At 45.1% G+C, this 21,584-nt stretch overlaps 1 protein-coding gene across 1 annotated transcript in view; it reads left to right on the top strand.

The window, feature by feature from the left end:
* Nucleotides 1–21,584, top strand: part of LOC144689893 (uncharacterized) — a 171,333-nt gene that overhangs the window by 68,451 nt on the left and 81,298 nt on the right. Inside the window, exons 14-16 of the mRNA XM_078557388.1 lie at nucleotides 2,981–3,104; nucleotides 4,318–4,521; nucleotides 16,437–17,329. Of these exons, the coding sequence (XP_078413514.1) occupies nucleotides 2,981–3,104; nucleotides 4,318–4,521; nucleotides 16,437–17,329 (1,221 nt within the window). The remainder of the gene's footprint in view (nucleotides 1–2,980; nucleotides 3,105–4,317; nucleotides 4,522–16,436; nucleotides 17,330–21,584) is intronic.

Below are 21,584 nucleotides of genomic sequence, written 5' to 3'. Positions count from 1 at the left end.
CAAGGAATTCAAAGAAGGGATGCTCACCTTCCAGATAGAAATAATCAAACTTATTGCAGAGGGTCTAAACTTGTTCAGGTATTTTTGGGAGATTTGACAGTCTCATCAGCATTACTTCCATTAAAGAGTCGAGGCCTTTTAAACTGCATAGATGCCTATCTCAGTACACAATCTAAATTGTTTTTAAATGATTTTTGTGGGCTGAGTCTACATGCCACAGTAATTGATTGATCCGAATTAAGGTTAAGATTATAATTTATTGGTACATGCAAATACTGCTAGCAGCTAGCCTACTGGTAGCTTAGCATTTACAACACTGGCTTTCCATTTGGTGAAGTTCAATCCCAGGCTAGTTTGTTACTCAGAGTGTCAGTGAGAGCAACGGGGCTATAAACAGTGGCTACAGAGAGCGGGACTTCCCAGAGTCAGTGAGAGCACAGTGGGGATATAAACAACCAGAGAGCAGGCTATTCTAGATCTGGCAATGTGCAATGAGACAGGATTAATTAATGACCTCATAGTTAAGGTGTCCCTAAGTAGCAGTGATCGTAACATGATTGAATTTCACATACAGTTTGGGGGAGAGAAGAGTGGCCTAAGTCTTGTGTATTAAACTTAAATAAAGGCTATTATGACACAAAGATAGGTAGGACAGTAAGTTGTGAAGAGGCTAAAAGGAGTCTACAAAGGGATATAGATAGTTTAAGTGAGTGGGCAAAAATTTGGCAGATGGCATATAATGTGAGAAAATGTGAACTTGTCCACTTTGGCAGGAAGAATAGAAAAGCAGCATATATTTAAATGGAGAGAGATTGCAGAACTCTGCAGTACAGAGGAATCTGGGTGTCCTGCTACATGAATCACAAAAAGTTATTATGCAGGTACAGCAAATGATTAAGAAGGCAAATGGAATGTTAACGTTCATTGCAAGGGGAATGGAGTATAAAAGTAGGAATGTTTTGCTATAGTTGTACAGGGTATTGGTAAGACCAAATCTAGAGTACTCTGTACAGGTTTGGTCTTCTTATTTAAGAAAGGCCATAATCATATTAGAAGCATTCCAGAGAAGGTTCACTTGACTGATTCTTGGGATGGGGGTGCTAGCTTATGAGGAAAGATTGGACAGGTTGGGCCTGTATCCTTTGGAGTTTAGAAGAATTAGAGGTGATCTTATTGAAATATATAAGATGCTGAGGAGACTTGACAGGGTGGATGTTAAAAGGATGTTTCCCCTTGTGGGAGAGGCTAGAATTGGGGAACAAAGTTTAAAAATAAGGGGTCTCCCATTTAAGACAGAGGTGAGGAGAATTTTTTTTTCTCAAAGGATCATGAGCCTGTGGAACACTCTTCCCTGGAGAGCGGCGGAGGCAGGATCATTGAGTATATTTAAGGCAGAGCTAGCTAGACACTTGACCAATAAGAGAGTCAAAGAGTGACGGGAGTAGGTAGGAAAACCGAGTTGAGGCCACAATCAGATTAGCCATGAGCAGACTTGAGGGATTGAATGGCCCACTCCCTCTCCTAATTCACATTGATGTATATTCAGATGTATGTGTGTATGTTCAAGTCTACTTGGTATAGTGGAAATGAGCTTGTCTTTCTCTGTTCACTATTTTAGGTAGCTGGCAATAGTGAAATATTCTAATTGGAGTTAAAAGAGCACCAAACTGACAGTAGCAGTCTCCTTATCATACAGTTTTATTTATTCCAAAGCATAAACGAACCCTGTTTCACAGCATATTCTTAGAAGTTGCTTAAGAGTAAACCCCTGTACCGGTTAATACAATGCTTGCAGTGAAATATTATGGTGAGAATACTTTTTTCAAAAATTCTTTCATGGGATGTGGGTGTTGCTGGCTAGACCAGCATTTTTACACCTCTTGAGCCGCTGCAGTCCATGTGCTGTAGGTACGCCCATGCTGTTAGGGAAGGAGTTCCAAATTTTGGCCCAGCAACAGTAAAGCAATGGAAATATAGTTCCCTGTCAGGATCGTGTGTGGTTTGGAGGGGAACGTACAAGTGGTGTTGTTTCTATGCACCTGCTGCCCTTGCCCTTCTAGGTGGTAGAGATCGTGGGTTTGAAAGGTGCTGTTGAAGGAGCCTTGGTGAGTTCCTGCAGTGCATCTTGTAGGTGGTACACACTGCTGCCACAGTACGTCAATGGTGGAGGGAGTGAATGTTTGTGGAACCAAGTGGACTGCTTTGTCCTTTTTTCTTTATTCATTCATGGGATGTGGGCTTTGCTGGCTGGGCCAGCATTTATTGCCCATCCCCAGTTGCCCTTGAGAAGGTGGTGGTGAGCTGCCTTCTTGAACCTCTGCAGTCCATGTGGTATAGGTATACCCATAGTGCTGTTAGGAAGGGAGATCCAGGATTTTGACCCAGCGACAGTGGGTCAAAATACCAATGGATGGTGTCGAGCTTCTTGAGTGTTGTTGGAGCTGCACTCATCCAGGCAAGTGGAGAGTATTCCATCACACCCCTGGCTTGTGCCTTGGAGATGCTGGGCAGGCTTTGGGGAGTCAGGAGGTTTGTTATTCTCCACAGAATTCCTAGCCTCTGATCTGCTCTTGTAGCCACAGTATTTAGATGGCTGGTCCAGTTCAGTTTCTGGTCAATGGTAACTTCCAGGATGTTGATAGTGAGGGATTCAGCAATGGTAATGCCATTGAACATCAAGGGGCGATGGTTCGATTCTCTCTTGTTTGAGATGGTCATTATCTGACACTTATGTGGTTGTTACTTGCCACTTATGAGCCCAAGCCTGAATGTTGCCCAGGTCTTGCTGCATTTGGACATGGACTGCTTCAATATCTGAGGAGTTGCAAATGGTGCTGAACATTGTGCAATCATCAGCGAACATCTCTATTTGGTACAAAGAAAGCACATTGAAATCTGGCAGCCTAGAACACCTCTTTCTTTCCTGTTATGCTGCAATGTGCAGCAGCTTTAAAACTTACAAGTTTTCTTCTTTCCCCAGAGACCTGCGGAAAATTATCCGTTTCATTGGCATTACTGGAGAAACCCGAAATATTCGCTTGCTTCTTCAGAGCCTGTGCTTCCAACTTGCTGAGATATACAATAAAGCAATGCTTTTCTCAGAGGTATTATAATTAGATATAGAATACCTTTCATTAATGTGGGTATAATTTTCACCTTCAATGCCTGGTCAATAATGTAGAGGAGCAGATCGCCTGATTATTTTAGAAATGGCTCAGTTTTCATCCTATTGATTCCAGTGGGGTGGAAATTGAGCTGGTACTACACCAGGTTGTTAACCTGCCCTGCCACATTACCGGCCAGGACATGAAGATGAAAACGACCTCTATATGCTACAGAAAATGACCTCCTGCTAAAGAATAGCCCTCTAACATCTAACCTTACAGTTGAATGTTGTAACAATATTGTGCGTAGATGTTTTATAATCCAGTTACTAAAAACATGAAGATTGCAGCTGACATTTTCTTTTCAATTTATTGCTGAAAAAAGGGACATGTCAAAGCTTTTCGTCTTGCACTTACCAGGCCACGTCACAAGAATACCAGTATAAGGGGAAAACAATAATTTATATTGTGAAGAGAGTGCTGCTTGGTTGGCAAGTGGCATTGCCATGGAGAATGCACCAGTGACTGACAGTTAACTGCCAAGCATTGTTTGAAATTTAAACCAGGCAGCTTGATCCTGATTGGTCAAGGCATTGCCCTGAGGAACGAGTCAGCATGTGGCTGTCACTTGAGTGGTGTCTCGGCTGGCCTCTGAGTTAGACAAGGGTCAGTTCTGCAAGGGGGGCCCAATTAAGAGAAGGGAGGATCCAGGACAGAAGTGTCCCACATTAGGATTTTGGGGATGGGGTGTGAAGCAGGGTGGGGAGTTGTCCGGTGGGGGGTGGGGGATGGTAATGAGGGGAGCAACACAAATGTTCCTCAGGCCTCACAATAATGAAGAAGTATTCACCTTTTGGGACCTTTCGACCTGGACTGCTATTGGATGCTGCTGCACAGTCTGGCCAAATCAGTCCCAAAATAGCTCTGGGGTCATATTGATAACATGGGACCTGGATGAGAAAATTTTATTGAGCTGGCCACTCTCTTCAGGCAGCAGCTTGGACTACTCAGAGGACCCCAAAAAAATAGTAAATGGCCATCATGATGGCGGTAATGAGTTTTAACACTTCATTCAATCCGTTTTCACCAGGCAGACGCCAGTTCATAGAATATAGCCATGGATCTAATAAACAATGATATCAAACTGTCTATAGATCTACCAAACACCTTCAGTTCCACAGAGAAAAATAATAATCCTGCTCTTCGATTGTAGGATTTCTCAGGGTTGTTAAATGAGTTTACATCGCTGCTGGAGTTTGCCACTGAAGACGAGCCTCTCTTGATCACTTTGGATGGCTTGGAGGAATTTTCTGATGACTACAATGCTTGGAACCTTTCCTGGTTTCCAAGAGAACTGCCAAAAAATGTCTATTTCATTGTTTCCATGTCAGTGGAGGAGAATCATGCAACACTAAAGGTAATAAAGTCTGCTAAGCAACGAAGGTTGTCTAATTGACCTTACAGTACAGTTTCCACAAATCAATCTGGACATGTTTGGGAATGTGCCTATGTTTAGATCTCTCATATCATTCAACGTTTATAACTCAATAAAAGTAACTGAAAGGTTATCTGTCATCAATTTGTAGTCTGGCGTTTGTGGTGCCAAATATCAATGCAGCGCAATTCACCTTAAGCCAGATAGTTTCCAAAGTTTGATTACAAACTTGGTGCTTTTCTGACAGTGTGTTGAATGCAATTTTAATATATTACTACATTTTTTGATAAGATAAATATTCGGGTGATGCATTGTTCTAGCTGATAGCTGGAAAAGTGGATAGATTGCTACATATAAAGGGTGCAAGACGGCTTACTCTGTTGTACGCACAAAGTCTTCTCAGAGGACAGCTGGGCACCTTGCCAGTCACGAGATAGGTTTGTACTGTGTGTATGCCAACTTTGACAATGTTCAATCTTATGAATGCTGTAATCCAAGAAATGTTCTATGGCTTATCAAAGTGATGCTCCCTTTCCACAGAAAAGTGACAGGCATGTTGTCCTTGAAAGTATTCATCAACTACATTGAGGGTCAACAGAGATTTTAATCGCTAACTCCTTGTCATGAAGGGCTGTATTGTACACCAGTAGTAATTGCTCAGAAGCATTTTTCTGATTGCCGTGATCAGTTGCACGTATCCTCTTCATGACACAAAGCTGCCAGCAGTACTGGCCAGGTTTACCTGGTCAAGTGGTGAACTGAGATATCTGAATCATTTCCATGACCATGATTATAAACAATCAAAAGCTTGTTGAAGGTCAGAATTTCTGAAATTCTCACAGAAGGTCAGCATGCAGGTACAGCAAGTAATTAAGAAGGCAAATGGAGGGTTAATCTTCAATCCAAGGGGGACAGAGCATATAAGTAGGTAAGTCTTGCTACAGCTATATAGGACATTGATGAGCTAGAGTACTGTGTCCAGTTTTGGTCACTTTACTTAAGGAGGGACATACATGCATTGGATTTATTTCAGAGAAGATTCACAAGACTGATTCCTGGGAAGAAGGGATTGTCTTATGAGGAAAAATTGGCAGGTTGGACCTTTACTCATTGGAGTTTTGAAGAATGAGAGGTGATCTTACTGAAACATATAAGATTCTGAGGGGGCTTGACCAGATCAATGATGAGAGGACGTTTTCCCTCATGGGGAAAGCTAGAGCTAGGGGCCACAATTTAAAAATAAGGGGTCTCCTATTTAAGATGGTGCTGAGGAGGAATTTATCTCTCAGAGGACTGTTAGTCTTTCCAACTTTCCCCCCAACAGCGAGCAGTGGAGGCTAGGTCATTGAATATATCCAAAGCTGAGTTAAACAGTTTTTGATTGACAAGGGAGTCAAAGATTATGGGGGACAGGCAGGAAGGTCAAATTAAGGCCACAGCCAGATCAGCCATGATCTTATTAACTGGCGGAGCAGGATCGAGGGACTGAATGGCCTACTCCTGCTCCATTTCTTATGTTCAGATATTCTTACCTTTTCTTCCACATTTTCTGGTGAGTTGAATGTCTGACCCATAAGACCATAAGACAGGAGCCGAAATTAGGCCAATCGGCCCATCGCATCTGCTCCGGCATTCAATCATGGCTGATAAGTTTCTCAACCCCATGCTCCCGCCTTCTCCCCGTAACCTTTGATCCCCTTACCAATCAAGAACCTATCTATCTCGGTCTTAAACACACTCAATGACCTGGCCTCCACAGCCTTCTGTGGCAATGAATTCCATAGATTCACCACTCTCTGGCTAAAGAAGTTTCTCCTCATCTCTGTTCTAAAAGGTCTTCCCTTTACTCTGAGGCTGTGCCCTCGGGTCCTAGTCTCTCCTACTAATGGAAATATCTCCCCCACGTCCACTCTATCCAGGCCTTTCAGTATTCTGTAAGTTTCGATCAGATCCCCCCTCATCCTTCTAAACTCCATCGAGTATAGACCCAGAGTCCTCAAACGTTCCTCATATGTTAAGCCTTTCATTCCTGGGATCATTCTTGTGAACCTCCTCTGGACCCCCTCCAGGGCCAGCACATCCTTCCTGAGATACGGGGCCCAAAATTGCTCACAATATTCTAAATGTGGTCTGACCAGAGCCTTATAAAGCCTCAGCAGCACATCCCTGCTTTTACATTCTAGTCCTCTCGAAATAAATGCCAACATTGCATTTGCCTTCCTAACTACCGACTCAATCTGCAAGTGAACCTTAAGAGAATCCTGGACTAGGACTCCCAAGTCCCTTTGCACTCCAGATTTCTGAATTCTCTCCCCATTTAGAAAATAGTCCATGCATCTATTCTTCCTACCAAAGTGCATGACCTCATACTTCCCTACTTTGTATTCCATCTGCCACTTCTTTGCCCATTCTCCTAACCTGTCCAAATCCTCCTGCAGCCTCCCCGCCTCCTCAATACTACCTGTCCCTCCACCTATCTTTGTATCATCTGCAAACTTAGCCAGGATGCCCTCAGTTCCTTCATCTAGATCATTAATGTATAAAGTGAAAAGTTGTGGTCCCAACACTGACCCCTGCGGAACTCCACTAGTTACTGGCCGCCATCCTGAGAAGGACTCCCTTATCCCCACTCTCTGCCTCCTGCCAGACAGCCAATCTTCTATCCATGCTAGTACCTTGCCTCTAACACCATGGGCTCTTATCTTACTGAGCAGCCTCCTGTGCGGCACCTTGTCAAAGGCCTTCTGGAAGTCCAAGTAGATAACATCCATTGGCTCTCCTTTGTCTAACCTACTCGTTACCTCCTCAAAGAATTCTAACAGATTTGTCAGGCGTGACCTCCCCTTGATGAAACCATGCTGACTTTGCCTGATTTGACCATGCACTTCCAAGTATTCTGAAATCTCATCCTTAATAATGGACTCTAAAATCTTACCAACGACCGAGGTCAGGCTAATCAGCCTGTAATTTCCCGTCTTTTGCCTCACTCCCTTCTTAAACAGGGGGGTTACATTAGCGATTTTCCAGTCCTCTGGGACCCTCCCTGACTCAAGTGATTCCTGAAAGATCACCACTAACGCCTCCACTATCTCTTCATCTATCTCCTTCAGAACTCTGGGGTGTCCAGGTGATTTATCCACCTTCAGACCTTTCAGTTTTCGTAGCACCTTCTCCTTGGTAATGGCCACCATACTCACCTCTGCCCCCCGACTCTCTTGAACTTTGGGGATGTCACTCGTGTCTTCCACCATGAAGACTGACGCAAAGTACCTATTCAATTCCTCCGCCATTTCTTTGTTCCCCACTACTACTTATCCAGCATCATTTTCCAGCAACCCTATGTCCACTTTTGCCTCTCTCGAAATCTAAAAAAACTCTTGCAATCTTCTTTTAATTTACTGGCTAGTTTACCCTCATATTTAATCTTCTCCCTCCATATTTCTTTTTTAGTTGTCCTCTGTTGGTCTTTGTAGGCTTCCCAATCCCCTGGTTTCCCACTGCTCTTCGCTGCATTGTACGCTTTCTCTTTAGCTTTTATGCTGTCCCTGACTTCCCTTTTCAGCCATGGTTGCCTTGTCCTCCCTTTAGTATGCTTCTTCTTCCTAGGGATGAGTTTTTGCTGTGTCTCCCAAATTACTTCCAGAAACTCCTGCCATTGCCTGTGCAGAAATGAACCCATTGTGCGGAATGGTCCCATATTTGCAAAAGCGCAATGCCAGCTTTTCACACTATATTATCCCAAACTTGCCACATTAATTATGCATTCCAGGGAAACATGCCCTTTCCATGGCGGTAAGGGTCTCATTCACCCGCCACGCCATCACCTCACTGCTTCATCATGACGAGCAGCTTATTTAAAATGCAGTCGCGCATACACCTCGCAGTTCTTCCAGCCCACAACTGCTGCCCGGAAGACATGGCCCTGAAAGGCAAAAAGACTGCAGCGCCAGGTTAGTGATGCATCCTTGGAGTGCCTTTTGGATGCCGCGGAGGCCTGTTGTGATGTCCTCTACCCCTGCTCTGGCCGCAGGAGGGGCAGCGGTATCTCCAATCCAGCATGGGAGGCAATGGCAGTGGTGGTCAGCGCCAATGCCCTGCAAAAGAGGACGGCCACCCAGGTCCACTACAGGATGAATGGTGTCATCCATTCCGCCAGGGTAAGTCACTTTTCTCATCACTCTCAACTCACACACTCACAAACACATCACACATCCACAGGAATTGCACACTTCAAGGAACAACACCACTAATTCTCACACACACCTTCACATCTTCCTCAGACTCATATCCTCTGGAGCTTGTGTCCTCATCCTGTCCATGGTCCCGCTCACCACACAAACACTCTATGCAGTGTCATGTGTCCTTCTCACTCTCTCCTCTGTTTTCATGCAGGAGAAGCCTGCTCACATCAGCAGGGAGAGGTCCCAGACCGGGGTTCGAGTGGCCCACATTAGGCCCCTCACTCACTTTGAGGAGCGTGCCATCACACTGACTGATGAGGACATGGACCCTGCCTGCGGTGACGGTGAACATTCACCTGAGGATCTGCACTGCATCAGCCCTCTCTCAATGCAACTGTGAGTGCTCTCCCTCCTGCTTTTGACTCTGCTGCCATGCACTGCTTATCTCTACTTTGGTTCACAGGGAGCTCTGCCAAGCGACCGACACCCTCATCCAGCCAGTCCCTCAGCTCCATCCATGTCCTCACCTCCAGCCAAGAGGACACCTCCTCCATTGAAGAGCTGGAAATAAGCAGCCTGGAAGATCTGTCACAGCCCTTACCCACACCCTCCACCAACGGTGGGACCTAGATCTATAGCAGGCTCGGGTTCACAATCTGCTGGTCACTGCATGGACATGTGTCTGCTACACGAGGAGGCAGGTTCAGCCGAGCTCCCCAGCACTCTGAGGACTCCTGGGAAGAGGCATCTGTGAGGTCTGAATCAGATGATGAGCCTCTGGATTAGGCCTTCCAACTCAGTGTGGAAAGTCAACAGAAGGCTTTCTGATGAAGTGGTGCCCCACATTTGCGCATATGGAGGTCTCATGGGTAGGATGGAGACCCTCGTCCAGCAGAATGCGGAGATGTGCGCAGACCTGCACTCCATCACAGGAGCGATGGTGAGTTCCCGCAGTGGCAACGCAAGAGGGAAACGAGGCACCTCGACATCCCTCCAGGTGCTCCTTCCCCTCAACGAGTCAGGCCAGGGCCCTTGGGCACCCGAAGGGAGGAGGAGCAGTAGCGGGACACCCCTGGGATATCCACTCAGGAATCTCAGAGGCTGTTCTCTCCTTCCGAGTCACCTTTGCCTGTGAGTTCCTCAACATCTTCCTCTGTCACCGCAGAGGGAGCAGCTGGCCCAGGAGTAATTCTGGAGGGAGAAGTGTGTGTGTGGCAGGGCCTTTCAGAGCCTTGTGCAAGCACTCTCCCACTCACACAGATCCTTCCCGTTTCACACTCACCTCACTGTCCTAAGCATTTTCAATGCTGCCTGCTGGGGTTCACTTTCAGTTGTCCATCTGAGTTGACCTGCATCTCCGCCCACACTCCCATGCAGCACCTGATCTCACCCACCATGACTCTCGTTTCACTTTCGATTTGGGCAGCATGATGCTAATTCAGTTTTACTTTCACTCCCCCATCCTTTACCCTCCCCCAGTCACCCATTTCCTTTCCCCCATCACTGTCGACCCCCCTGGCATCACCTTCCACCTCCTCTCCTTGACCTATCAGCTATAACCCTTTTCCTTCAAGGATGTCCAGGTGAAGGTGCACATTCCCTTCCTTCCCGAAAATCCCATCCCCAGCCACATTCACCTACCCCAACTTCCTCCTTCCCACCCCCAGGGTCCATGCCTTTGAGTCCCCACAAACCACCCGTGCCTTCCCTGCTACTACTACTACCTTCAAACTCTCACCCTCCCATCCTACCGCCTCACTCTGCCCTTGATCATTCGCACCATTCCCTCATACCACACCCACCCTCAGTTCGCTCCCCAGGAGGCAGCCATGGACCCACCATACCCTTCCCTTGCACATTCACCTGGACATCTCCCCCTCTGAACCCCTCCTCCCTGCCTCTGAACTCCTTGCCTCTTCTGGACCCCTTCCCCCCACCCCAGAAGCCCTTCCCCCATGGAACCCCTTTTCCCCCACTTAGTCCTCGCGACTCCCCATACCCCAGACTCCCACGTGTCCTTCCCCCTTCCTGACTCCTTCAGATACCTTTACTCCTTCCGCTACCCTTAATCCTCCCCCTCCCCCCGAGTCCTTCCTCTAGCCTTACCTCTTCCTCCAGCCTCACTTCTTCCTCCAAGCTTTACTCCTTTCCCTTTCCTGACTCTTCCTCCACCCTTACTTCTTCCTCCACCCTTACTCCCTCCTCTCTCTGCACTCCTTCCTTCAACTGGACTCCCCTCTCCATACTCCTTCCTCCACCCTTACTCCCTCCTTTCTCCGCACTCCTTAACCCTTCCAAACTCCTTCCCTTACTCTTTCCACCCCCCTTACACCTACCTCCCCTGTTGCCATCTTCTCCCCTGTTAACCACTCCCCTGTTGCCCACTCCTTCCCTCGTACTCCCTCCCCCCACAACCTCCCACCCCAACACCTTCATTCCCCCCTCTCAACTTCAGCACCTGACACCTTCATTCCTCCCTCCCAACCTCACTCCACCAACACCTCTTCCTCTCCCAGTTGATCTGAGACCTTCCTCTCCCACTCCCTTGACCATCATCCATTGTGAACATCAACGGTGACTTTCCAACTTCCCTGAGCTGTTTTGCAGCACAGCCATGTCCATGAGAATCCACCCAGCATGCCATGGACATTCCTCCAGTGTGCCATTGCTGTAGGGCTCCAACATCTTCTGCTCCTCAGATGTCCGCAATATGAGCAAGACCCTGGAGGTAAGGCCCGACTTCTGCATGTCACACTCATCAAGACGTGTTCTGCATTGGCATGTTTTCCCGCCAATGTGGGCAGCCAATCCAGCAGGGAAGGTGGGTCCAGTGGGCTATCCTTATAATGATATGCTGATGTATTACAATAAGGTTCCCGACGTCCGATGGCGGGGACTGAGGTCCGCCATCGACGGGTTGAGCGGATGATCGCAAACATCGTGAAATTGATTTTTGGCCTTCTTGGCATATTGCCTGCTCATGCCGCCAAACATGCACAATTCCAGTGGGCATGGATGATTCCACCCCTTGTATTGAGGGTCTGCAAGTTAAGCTGCTATCTTTGAAATCTATACATGCACTATTTCTATTTCTCTGTCATGGAGCGAATAATCTCTTTCCACATGGACACCCACCCCCAGCCCCCTTCCACTCCCCACACTTACCTCAGTCTGGAAAGGTTGGACACATGTTGACACAGCAAATTTTGCACTGGAATTTAACCAGCAAAAGTGCACAGGTTAACATACAGTGTATGTTGCTTGCCCAGCAAGGGCCACCTTATCTGTAAGGGCATTGGTTGGCTGGGTTTTCCAGAGCCAAGTAAGTAGAACGACTCACTTGATTGAGAACAAAACTCCCTAAAACTGCCAAACATTAAGTTGGCCTTAAAAATAAATAATCTAGGCTAAGGTAGTGGTGATTCACAAGACAGCAAAATGTGGGTATGTTATTTTTCTGATCTCATTGGTGATAACTTGGAGACCTGGCACTTGCCCATAGGAAGAGGTTATCTTCCATGGGTAAGATTGCTGGATAAGACGGTCGCTTAGATACATTTCAATTAATCTGCCATCCTCTTGTTAGAGATAAGCCTGGCAGGGAGGAGAAATATGAAGAGGAGAAGAGAGCAAAGATAATGAAGAATACAGGAAGAAGGATCTGAGCTCCTCAATAATGACATTAAAAGAATACATTTTGATACTTGTAGAATTTAATTCATTATAAATATTTTTTTCATTTGCCCCTTATCTACATCTCTGCTTCACACAACATCCTTTGTCAAGAGGGTTGGAAGGTGCCATTTTTTTAAACCTTCATCAGTGGTCCCTGAAGTTGGTGGAAAATATGGCAAAATTGGCTTGAGCTGACTTTAACTTCCTCTCCAAGCCACCCATACAAGTAAAGACCTAATCTCTTCTCAGCACCTTCCATAATTGTATGCTTAAAATCTATAACGTATCTTTGAATGGTTACAGCACAGAAGGAGGCTGTTCAACCCGTCATGTCTGTGCCAGCTCTCTGCAAGAGTAATTCCCCCGGCCTCAAGGGCAACGAGGGATGGGCAATAAATGCTGGCCCAGCCAGTGAAGCACATATCCCGTGAATAAATAAAAAAATGGTAGATACCAGGGGCTCAAAACAGCGGAAGCCCTAGAAGAGTACAGAAAGTGCAGGGAGTTACTTAGAAAATAAATTAGGAGAGCAAAGAGGGACGAAAAAATGCTGGTGGGTAAATAAAGGAAAACCCAAAGGCGTTTTATAGGTATACTAGGGGCAAGAGGATAACCAGGGAAAGAGTATGGCCCATTAAGGACCAAAGTGGCAATCTGTATAAAGAACTGAAAGATTTAGGTGAGGTTTTAAACGAGTACTTTTCATCTGTATCCACTATAGAGAAGGATGTGGTAGATTTAGAAATCAGGGAGGGGGACTGTGATATACTTGAAAAAATTAGCATTGAGAGGGAGGAGGTATTAGTGGTTTTACTGGACTTAAAAGTGGATAAATCCCAGGCCCAGATGAGATGTATCCCAGGCTGCTGTGGGAGGCAAGGGAGGTGATTGCAGGGGCCCTGACATTAATTTTCAAATCCTCTCTGGCCACAGGAGAGGTGCCAGAGGACTGGAGACAACTAATACGGTACCATTATTCCAGAAGGGTAGTAGGGATAAACCAGGGAATTATAGACCATTGAGTCTAACATCAGTGGAAGTGAAACTTTTGGAAAAAATTCTGAGGGACAGAATTAATCTCCACTTGAAGAGGCAAGGATTAACCAAGGATAGTCAGCATGGCTTTGTCAGGGGGAGATCACCTTTAACAAATTTGATTGAATTTTTCAAGGAGGTGACTAGGTGTGTAGATGAGGGTAGTGTAGTTGATGTAGTCTACATGGACTTCAATAAGGCTTTTGACAAGGTCTCACATGGGAGACTGTTCAAGAAGGTAAGAGCCCATTGGGATCCAGGGCAATTTGGAAAATTGGATCCAAAATTGACTTAGTGGCAGGAGGCACAGGGTGATAGTTGAAGGTTGTTCTTGTGACTGGAAGGCTGTGTCCAGTAGTGTACCACAAGGTTCAGTGCTGGGTCCCTTGCTGTTTGTAGTGTACATTAATGATCTAGACATGAATGTAGGAGGTATGATCAATAAGTTTGCAGATGACACGAAAATTGATGGTGTGGTAAATAGCGAGGAGGAAAGCCTTAGACTACAGGATAACATAGACAGCCTGGTCGGGTAGGCAGAACAGTGGCAAATGGAATTTAATCCTGAAAAATATGTGGTAATGCATTTTGAGAGGACTAACAAGGCAACCAACATGATGAATGGTAGGACCCTAGGAAGTACAGAGGATCAGAGGGACCTTGCTGTGCATGTCTAAAGCACCTTGAAGGCAGCAGGACAGGTAGCTAAGGTGGTTAAGAAGGCATATGGGATACTTGCCTTTATTAGTCGAGGCATTGAATATAAGAGCAGGGAGGTTATGTTAGAGCTGTATAAAGCGTTAGTTAGGCCACATCTGGAGTACTGTGTGCAGTTCTGGTCACCACACTATAGGAAGCACATGATTGCACTAGAGACGGTGCAGAGGAGATTCATCAGGATGTTGCCTGGGCTGGAGCATTTCAGCTATGAAGAGAGACTGGATAGGCTGGGGTTGGTTTCCTTAGATCAGAGATGGCTGAGGGGGGACCTGATTGAGGTGTATAAAATTATGAGGGACATAGTTAGGGTAGATAGGAAGAAACTTTTCCCCTTAGTGGAGGGGTCGATAACCAGAAGGCATAGATTTAAGGTAAGGGGCAGGGTTAAAGGGGATTTGAGGAAAAATATTTTCACATAGAGGGTGGGGGTATCTGGAACTCATTGCCTGAAAGGGTGGTAGAGGCAGGAACCCTCACAACATATAGGAAGTATTTAGATGAACACTTGAAACACCATAGCATACAGGGCTACAGGCCAAGTGCTGGAAAATGGGATTAGAGTAGATAAGGGATTGATGACTGGTGCAGACATGATGGGCCAAAGGGCCTCTTTCCATGCTGTAAACTCTATGACTCTATTCTTGTGAATCTTTTCTGCACCGTCTCTAATGCCTTCACATCCTTACTAAAGCATTGGGTCCAGAACTGGATGTAATACCAGTTGAGGCCGAACCACAGAATCACAGAATTGTTACGGTGTAGAAGGAGGTCATTTGGCCCAGTGTGTCTGCACCAGTTGTCTGAGCATTTTAACTTAGTACCAATCTCCTGCCTTTTCCCCGTAACCCTGCACATTGTTTCAATTTAAATAATCATCCAATGCCCTCTTGAATGCCTCAACTGAACCTGCCTCCACCACTCTTCCAGGCAGTGCGTTCTAAACCCTAACTACTCGCTGTGTGAAAAAGTTTTTTCTCACCTCGCATTTGCTTCTTTTGCAAAACACTTCAAAATTGTGAGCTCTGGTTCTCGATCCATTTACGAGCGGGAACAGTTTCTCCCTATCTACTCTGTCCAGGCCCCTCATGATTTTAAAAACTTCAATCAAGTCTCCTCTCAACCTTCTCCTCTCCAAGGAAAACAGTCCCAACTTCTCCAATCTTTCCTCATAACTCAAGTTTCTCAACCCTGGAACCATTTTCGTAAATCTCTTCTGTGCTCTCTCCAATGCGTTCACATCCTTCCTATAGTGTGGTGCCCAGAACTGTACACAATACTCCAGCTGAGGTATAACCAGTGTCATATATAGGTTCATCATAACCTCCCTGCTCTTGTACTCTATGCCCCTATTAATGAAGCCTAGAATAGTGTATGCTTTAGAAACAGCTCTCCCTACCTGTCCTGCTACCTTTAATGACTTACATACATGTACACCCAGATCTCTCTGCTCCTGCACAACCTTTAGAATAGGATCCTTTATTTTATACTGTCCCTCCATGTTCTTTGTCCCAAAGTGTATCACCTCACACTTCCCCACATTGAACTTCATCTGCCACCTATCTGCCCACTCCACCAATGTGACAATGTCCTTTTGAAGCTCTACACTGTCCTCCCCACAGTTTATAATTCTCCCAAGTTTTGTGTTATCCGCAAACTTTGAAATTGCCCCCTGCACACCAAGATCTCGATCATTTAAAAATATCAGGAAAAGCAAGGGTCCCAATAGCAACCCCTGGGGAACTCCACTACAAACCTTCTTCCAGCCTGAAAGATACCCATTAACCATTATTCTCTGTTTCCTATCTCTCAGCCAATTTTGTATCCACGTTGCTACTGCCCCTTTTATTCCATGACCTACAACTTTTCTCACAAGCCTGTTGTGTGGCACTGTATCGAATGCCTTTTCGAAGTCCATATACACCACATCAACAGACTTGCCTCTTCAAAAAACTCCAGCAAATTCCAGCAAAGCCGGTGTTTTATACAGGTTTATCATAACTCTCTTGCCTTTGTACTCTATGCCCCTATTGATAAAGTCTAGGATTCAGTATGCTTTATTAACTGTGCTCCCAACCTGCCCTGCCACCTTCATTGAACAATTTGTGCACTTATACCTCATTGCTATATGAAGTACATGTTACCTCTTTGTTTTGATATTCCAATGCATCCTGCCCTATATTACATAAATTAATGTTAAGAAGAAAGTACCTTTATCAGTGAGATTCTTGGATTGATTTAAGAAGTGGGTGCATCAGTTTTGTTATAAAGTCTTGACTCTTTTAACAGATGTTGAAGGAGCAAGGGAACATTCTTCATGTCCCACCACTCAGTTCCACAGAAATAGAGAAAATGATCAACTATTGGTTAGAGAAAGACCATCGAAGACTAACAGCTGACCAACAGCATTTACTATTGGAAGCCTGCTCTGCCTGTCCTAACCCTCTCTATCTCCAGTGTGCATACAGAGAGTCCCTCAACTGGCAATCCTCCATCCCAGTCTCAGACATATTTCTGCCACAAAGTCTACATCAGTTGTATTCAGCGATTTTCAGTAGATTGGAGAAAGAACATGGAGGAGAGCTTGTGAAGAAAGTAGCAGGGTTACTGACATTGTCAAGAAATGGTATCACATTTGATGAACTGATTGACCTTCTATCTTTGGACCAGATGGTCATGCAGGAGATCCAGCAGTTCCAAAGTGTTTCTGTTTCCAAGTTCCCTCTGGTGCTTTGGATTAAACTTCAGAGAGACTTGAAAATTCACATAGTAGAGTGCAGGACGGACAACACTTATACATTTAACTGGGCTCATTCGGCACTGAAACTTAACTGTTTGAAGAGGTACTTCTTATCCAACGATGCCCAACTATCTTTGCACATGGCTATCGCAAGCTATTTTTTCGGGAAACCAACTCTTTGCTCAGGAGACTCGAGCAACTGTAACCAAGAGGAGCTGAACAGCCAACCTCTGGCCTGGGTGCTCAAAAAGGATTCTGAAGTGAACCGTGTATTCAATCTACGGAAACTGAATGGAATTCCTTACCACCTGTTGAAGTCGAATCAAGTATCAACTATGATAACTGACTGTCTTTTTAATTTTGAGTTTTTGTTACACAAAGCATGGGGATTGTCTATTGTCAGCGTGGAAGAAGATCTGAAAGCAACAATAGTGCTAGAAAGGTAAGGTGATGAGTTCCATTCAAGACGAATAAATCTCAAACATAACGCATCCAATGTTATGGGTTTTCACAGGGGACATAATGTGGAGCTTCTATTATGGGGCAGCTTTTATAATTGTTTCTTATAAATGCCTATGTCTCTGGAAATCAGAATTTACCATGTCCCATTGGAGTGAAATGCCAACTGATGCTAATTGGATCTGCTTTTTAAGGGTTAAAACTGAGCATAACTCCCTCAACTTCTTTTAATCTTTCCTGTGTAATGGCATCTATATCACAGCCAAACAATAGGAAATTTCAATAGTACTGCTTAAGTAATAATATTTTTTCTAAAATTATCCTTTATTGTATCCATGTGATGAATTAAATCAAAGTGGTTGAACACATTCCCTCATCCTTATATGGAAGGATTGTTTATTTAAAGCTGCAGTACACAGATTGTTTTCATCCTCCTAACAACTTCCTTCCTTTCCATCCTCACCAGAAGGCCTTGACTCCTTACTGAGGTCCAGTCACATGGTATTGGCTATCCATTGCCTTGACTAAGCACCTACTACTCACGCGATGGCCTGGACATTGAGTGCCAGGGGATTATTTAACCACTTTCCTGTTTCCAATCCTTTCCTAACCCAGTGTTCATGCTTGGACTTCCAACAACAGCTGCTGGACAATGATCAGAAGGTGAAATGTTGACTGGATTTTCCTTTCCTAATCCACAGGTTTGAGGCCAAATGGAGTATTTCTATCACAGTGCTTAATAAAATCATCAAACCCAGCACAGACTGGACATATAAACCAAAGCTTTCTTGTTCTCTATAGCTCAGCTCCTCAGTGGATAAACTTTAAGAGACAATTGGGAAAGTCTGCTTGTTGCAACTAATGGTAAATGCCCTGTTAACACTATTCTGATCAAAGAGTAATTCTTCTTCTGTCTAGATGGACGGTTCCTGTTTTGAATGAGAATGAAACTTGAGTCATGTGACATGATGTGTAGCATAGTGGTTATTTTGCTGGGCAAGTAATTCAGAGGCATAGACCAATGATCTAGAGACTGATTCTACCATGGCAGCTGGGGAATTTTAAATTCAGTTAATTAAATAAATCTGCAATTAAAAACCTAGAATCGGTATTGATGACCATGAAAACTATCTGCTTCACTCATGTACCAAAGGAAAGGAAATCTGCCATTTGTACCCAATCTGTGTGACTCCAAACCCACAGCAATGTGGTTGACTCTTAATTGCCCTCTAAAATGGCCTAGGAAACCACTCAGTTGTATTCAAGGCAGCGGCTCACCACCTTCTCAAGGGCAACTAGGAACAGATAATAAATGTTAGCCTTACCAGTGATATCCACATCTTGTGAATGAATAAAAAACAATGTGGGGACCTTTGACATTGCAGCAATCCTCCAGTACAACATGGAAATGCCACCCTAGGCTGTAGTTGGGATTGAGACATAACCATATAACTCCATGGAAGGATGCCATAAGTTGTCACAGTGGTATGAGTGAGCCAAACTGACATGATGCAATAGTATCAATCTGTGGCTTAACACATTGGTGCTGCCACCCAGCTCTGAAGTGGTAACTGCGGCACAAGCACACACTTCTGTGGCTGGCACTGGATGCCATTTGGTGAGACGCAGTGAGCATGTGCTGGAAGTATGCAGAGTAATATGTAACGCTGATTTGACATTAACGCTGTAATTTTTGACTTCAGCAAGGGGGAGGTGGTGGCGTAGTGGTATTGTCACTGGACTAGTAATCCAGAGACCCAGCAAAATGCTCTGGGGACCTGGGTTTAGGGAAGGAAATCTGCTGTCCTTACCTGGTCTATCCTACAAGTGACTCCAGGCCCTCGGCAATGTGGTTGACTTTTAACTGCCCTCTGAAATGGCCTAGCAAGCCATTCAGTTCTCAAGAGCAATTAGGGATGGGCAATAAATGCTGGCCTAGCCAGCGACTCCCCCATTTCATGAATGAATTTTTAAAAATGTTCCAGTTAATGTTTCCTCTTGACCTTGCACAGCTGACCATGAATTCAGCAGCAGGAAGGGCACTCCACGCCAGTGCTATTTAAAGAGATCATGAACTACTTTCAGATTAGTTATTGGTTGATTTCTTCTGGCTGTTGCTTATTTGTAGAAGTATTTAGGGATTTGTGCTGCTAATTAAAGTTGCTGAAGTCTACAAGGACTGGTTTGGCATGTGGTTTTCACTTCAAGGTTTTTCAAGGACATGGAAGCAGTAGTTTCTAGCCCGTTTTGGCCTGACTGGCAGAATGGACAGAGGTTATACAGAGGAGGACAACCTGCTTGAAGAAGGAGGAGGGGGAGAAGGGTTCCTGATCTTCAGGAGCAATTCTACCTGTAGCTCAGCGAAGAACAGTCCTTTAGACACCTCTGCTCCATTAAGCAAGTGCTCTCTGAAGTCTGCAACATGATGCAGCCAGAACTGCAATCTCAGGGCAGGCCCAGGGCAGCATTACCAGCTGCTGTGAAAATGACCGTGGCCATGAACCTTTATGCATCTGGCTCCTTCTGGGCTAGGCAGATGATATTTGCAAAGTAGCCCATTCATCCTGTCCACTGTTGCATAAGGGAGATCACTTGAGGCTCATTGTGCAAAGAGAGCTGAATACATTTCATTCTCTCTTGCCGTAGAAACAGGAGGACTGAGCACACAGCTTTGCCAGGATTGCAGGCTTCATTATAGTCCAGGGTGCCATTTATTGTACATGTCACTTTATGGGCACCACTTGTAAATTCTGGAATGTATCACAAGCGGAAGGGATTCCACACCTTCACTGTCCAGCCGGTGTGTTATTATATTCAGTACATCATTAGTGGGTTAATGCCTAGAATCCCGGCAGTGGTCATCACGGTGCATTATGTGTTGGTCCACTGCACCATCAACATATGAACGACCACGACATACCAGAGAGTGACTACTGGGCAATAAGGCCGATCCGCTGATCATCTGGCTCATGACTTGGAAGTATTGTGAACTGTGAGCAGGATAGTGTAGAACTTCAAAAGGAGTTGGACAGGTTGGTGGAATGGGCGGACAAGTGTCAGATGAAATTTAATGTAGAAAAGTGTGAAGTGATTAATTTTATAGGAAGAAAGCGGAGAGATAATATAAAATGAATAAATGGGGGTTCAGGAGTAGATGGAGCTGGTTGTATATGTGCATAAGTCATTGACAGTGGCAGGACAGGTTGAGAGACCTGCTAATAAAGCATACAGCATCCTAGGCTTTATCAATGGGGACATAGAGTACAAAAGCAAGGAAGTTATGTTAAACTTGTCTAGTACACTGGTTCAGCAGAAGAACAGTTCTGCTGAAGGGTCATGAGGACTCGAAACGTCAACTCTTTTCTTCTCTGCCGATGCTGCCAGACCTGCTGAGTTTTTCCAGGTAATTCTGTTTTTGTTTTGGATTTCCAGCATCCGCAGTAGTTTTTTGTTTTTATTATTGGAGAATCTATCTAGGTAAAGGGCATCGCCACAGTACCAGTGTCTTACAGGCAACAGACAGCCCAGCGGCCTGTGATAACAGTGGAAGGAGAAGGACCCAATCTTTTAGGCCAAGATTGGTTACAGAAGATCAAGCTTGACTGGTCTGAGATATTTCACCTGAAAGTGTGAGGAGCTCCTGAACTGCAAAGGAAATACAACATGGTATTTCGGGATGAGTTAGGGAAGTCAAAAGGCATGCATGCCAAGATATATGTGGATCCTCAGGTGATACCACGTTTCTTTAAGGTCTGACCTGTGCCATTTGCGTTGTAGGAGAAGGTAGGTGCAGAACTGTGCCGGTTGGTAGAAAAGCTGGGCATCGTTCAACCTGTCCAATTCTTGGAATGGGCAGCACCCATTGTTCCAGTGGTTAAGCCTGACCAAACCATGTACATTTGTGGGGACTATAAATTGACCGTAAATAGGGCAGCAAAACTAGACAAGTACCCCATTCCAAGGATAGACGACTTATATGCAAAGCTGGCTGGAGGCAAGTCCTATAGAAAATTGGATATGAGCCACACCTACCAACAATTAGAACTGGATAGCACGTCAAGAGAATACGTGACTATTTACACACGCAAGGGTCTTTATCAGTACACTCGCCTACCCTTTGGAGTCTTGTCTGCATGCGCTATCTTCCAGAGAACAATGGAGAGTCTTTTGTAAAGACTTCCCCGAGTGGTAGTACACCTATTAATTTTCTAATCACGGGGTCAACTGAGACCAAACAC

This window comes from Cetorhinus maximus, chromosome 2 (genome assembly GCF_964194155.1).
Source record: "Cetorhinus maximus chromosome 2, sCetMax3.hap1.1, whole genome shotgun sequence".
Classification (NCBI taxonomy): Eukaryota; Metazoa; Chordata; class Chondrichthyes; order Lamniformes; family Cetorhinidae; genus Cetorhinus; species Cetorhinus maximus.
Note: the sequence above shows the minus strand (reverse complement) of the source record. Positions and strands in the feature narration are given on the sequence as shown.